Source organism: Terrapene carolina, unplaced genomic scaffold (assembly GCF_002925995.2).
Source record: "Terrapene carolina triunguis isolate 2854851 unplaced genomic scaffold, T_m_triunguis-2.0 Scaffold32583, whole genome shotgun sequence".
Taxonomy (NCBI): Eukaryota; Metazoa; Chordata; order Testudines; family Emydidae; genus Terrapene; species Terrapene triunguis.
In genome coordinates this window covers 1-1,780 of record NW_020696934.1, presented here as the reverse complement: position 1 = coordinate 1,780, position 1,780 = coordinate 1, and the positions used below count along the sequence as shown (strand labels likewise).

At 59.2% G+C, this 1,780-nt stretch overlaps 1 protein-coding gene across 1 annotated transcript; it reads left to right on the top strand.

Annotated features, from left to right (window-relative positions):
• Positions 1-803: 803 nt before the first annotated feature.
• Positions 804-1,632, top strand: LOC113409339 (prostasin-like; the record flags this gene model as incomplete). Its single annotated transcript, XM_026663119.1, has 2 exons — positions 804-979; positions 1,434-1,632. Coding segments are annotated over 2 exons (375 nt in total), but the record flags the coding sequence as incomplete, so codon positions are not given.
• Positions 1,633-1,780: the final 148 nt, after the last annotated feature.

The window sequence follows — 1,780 nt, the reverse complement described above, 5'->3', positions numbered from 1 at the left end:
CAGAATAGGTAGGGACTCGCCTGCCTTAGCCGGGCAGTACGGTCCACAGGACTTTTAAAGGCCTGGTCGGCGGTGCCGACCAGAGCCTCCGCGACCCAATGCCTTCCGTTCCACGACCCAGTACTGGGTCACGACCCGCAGTTTGAAAACTACTGATCTAGTGAGTTGCTAGTGCGATCTCCACTGTCATCCTTCTTTGTCTTTGCCCCCTCCAATTTCCACGCCTAGTTTATGGTCCCTGATTTTGCACTGGGTCAGAGTCTGTAGCAGCTTTGTGCATCCTGCGACAGCGTGGGGTTTTGCTGGTGCCAGGGCTCTGTGCATGGATCTCTAGTGATGCCAGCATCCGGCGGTTTCATGCCCGAACTGGGTCCCTCTGCTGATGGGGAGATGGGAGCAACTGAGGCTGTGGCTTTGATCCTGTAGTAATAACAAATCACTGGCTCGTACCTACTTCTGTCCATCCCGTAGATCTCCAAGCGCTTTACAAAGGAGGTCAGGATCGTTATCCCCATTTTATAGATGTGGAAACTGAGGCAGGGAGAGACCTTTCCCATTCCATGATAGCTCCACGGGAAGGTGGGGAGTTGGGCTGACCCACAGCTTGTGTCCCGTGGGAACCTGAGCAAGTGTGAGGGTCAAGGGCTCCCCCTGCTGGTCAGCAAGGAGCGGTGCTGGTGCCGGAGTCCCAACAGTGGCTGGGGATGAACTGTCCAGCAATACTCCGTCGATTGATCTCTGCAGCTGTGGAACGGCTTGTTTCCATGGGGGTGACTCAGCTCTGTTCGTCTGTCTGTCCTCAGGGAGCCTGACAGCCCCCAAAACGCTGCAAGAGGTGCAGGTTCCCCTGATAGACAGAGACACCTGCAACAGCCTCTTCAACACCGGCTCATACCCAGACGACCCTCAGGGGATTGATCCCATCAAGCAGGATATGATCTGCGCAGGGTATCCGCAAGGGGAGAAAGATGCGTGTCAGGTGAGACCCTGTATCCTATTCCCTGACTCCCTCCCCCCATACGCCAGTCAATCCCAGATCGGAGCCGGTGCCCCCCAGAAGGGAACAGGCCCTGTGTCCCATTCCCCACCCACCCTGAGCCAGCCAGTTCCCTGCCCTGGGGCTGGAGCTGATGCCCCCTAGAGTGGAAAGGTCCCATGTCCCATTCCCTGCCCTCCTGAGCCAGGCAGTCCCCTGCCGTGGGGCTAGAGATGGTGCCCCCTAGAGGGGAAAGGTTCCATGTCCCATTTCCCACCCTCCTGAGCTGGCCAGTGCCCTGGGGCCGGATCAGAGCCGGTGCCCCCTAGTGGGGAAAGGCCCCATGTCCCATTTCCCATCTCTTTGAACCAGCCAGTCCCTGGCACTGGGGCTGGATCAGACCAGAGCCCCCTAGAGGACATACCAGGAATTGACTCCATGGTTCTGCTGTCTGCAGGGCGACTCTGGAGGACCCTTGGTCTGCGAATGGGACAACGCGTGGCTCTTGGCCGGGGTGGTGAGCTGGGGCGTGGAATGCGCACGCCCCAACCGCCCGGGGGTCTACATCCTGCTGCCCCCCTACGCCGACTGGATCCAGGGCTACGTCCCCACCATACCCTTCACCGTGCCTGGCATGTCCGTCATGCAGCCCAACAGTGCTGGTGCTAGCCCACTGGGGGCCCTAAGGAATATTTTGGGGGCCTCCCCCACCCACACAACACTAAACCAGGCAAAGTGGATAGGGGGCCCCCTTGGGCTGCTCGGGGCCCTAAGTCATTGCCTAGTCTGCTTATGCCTAGTGCC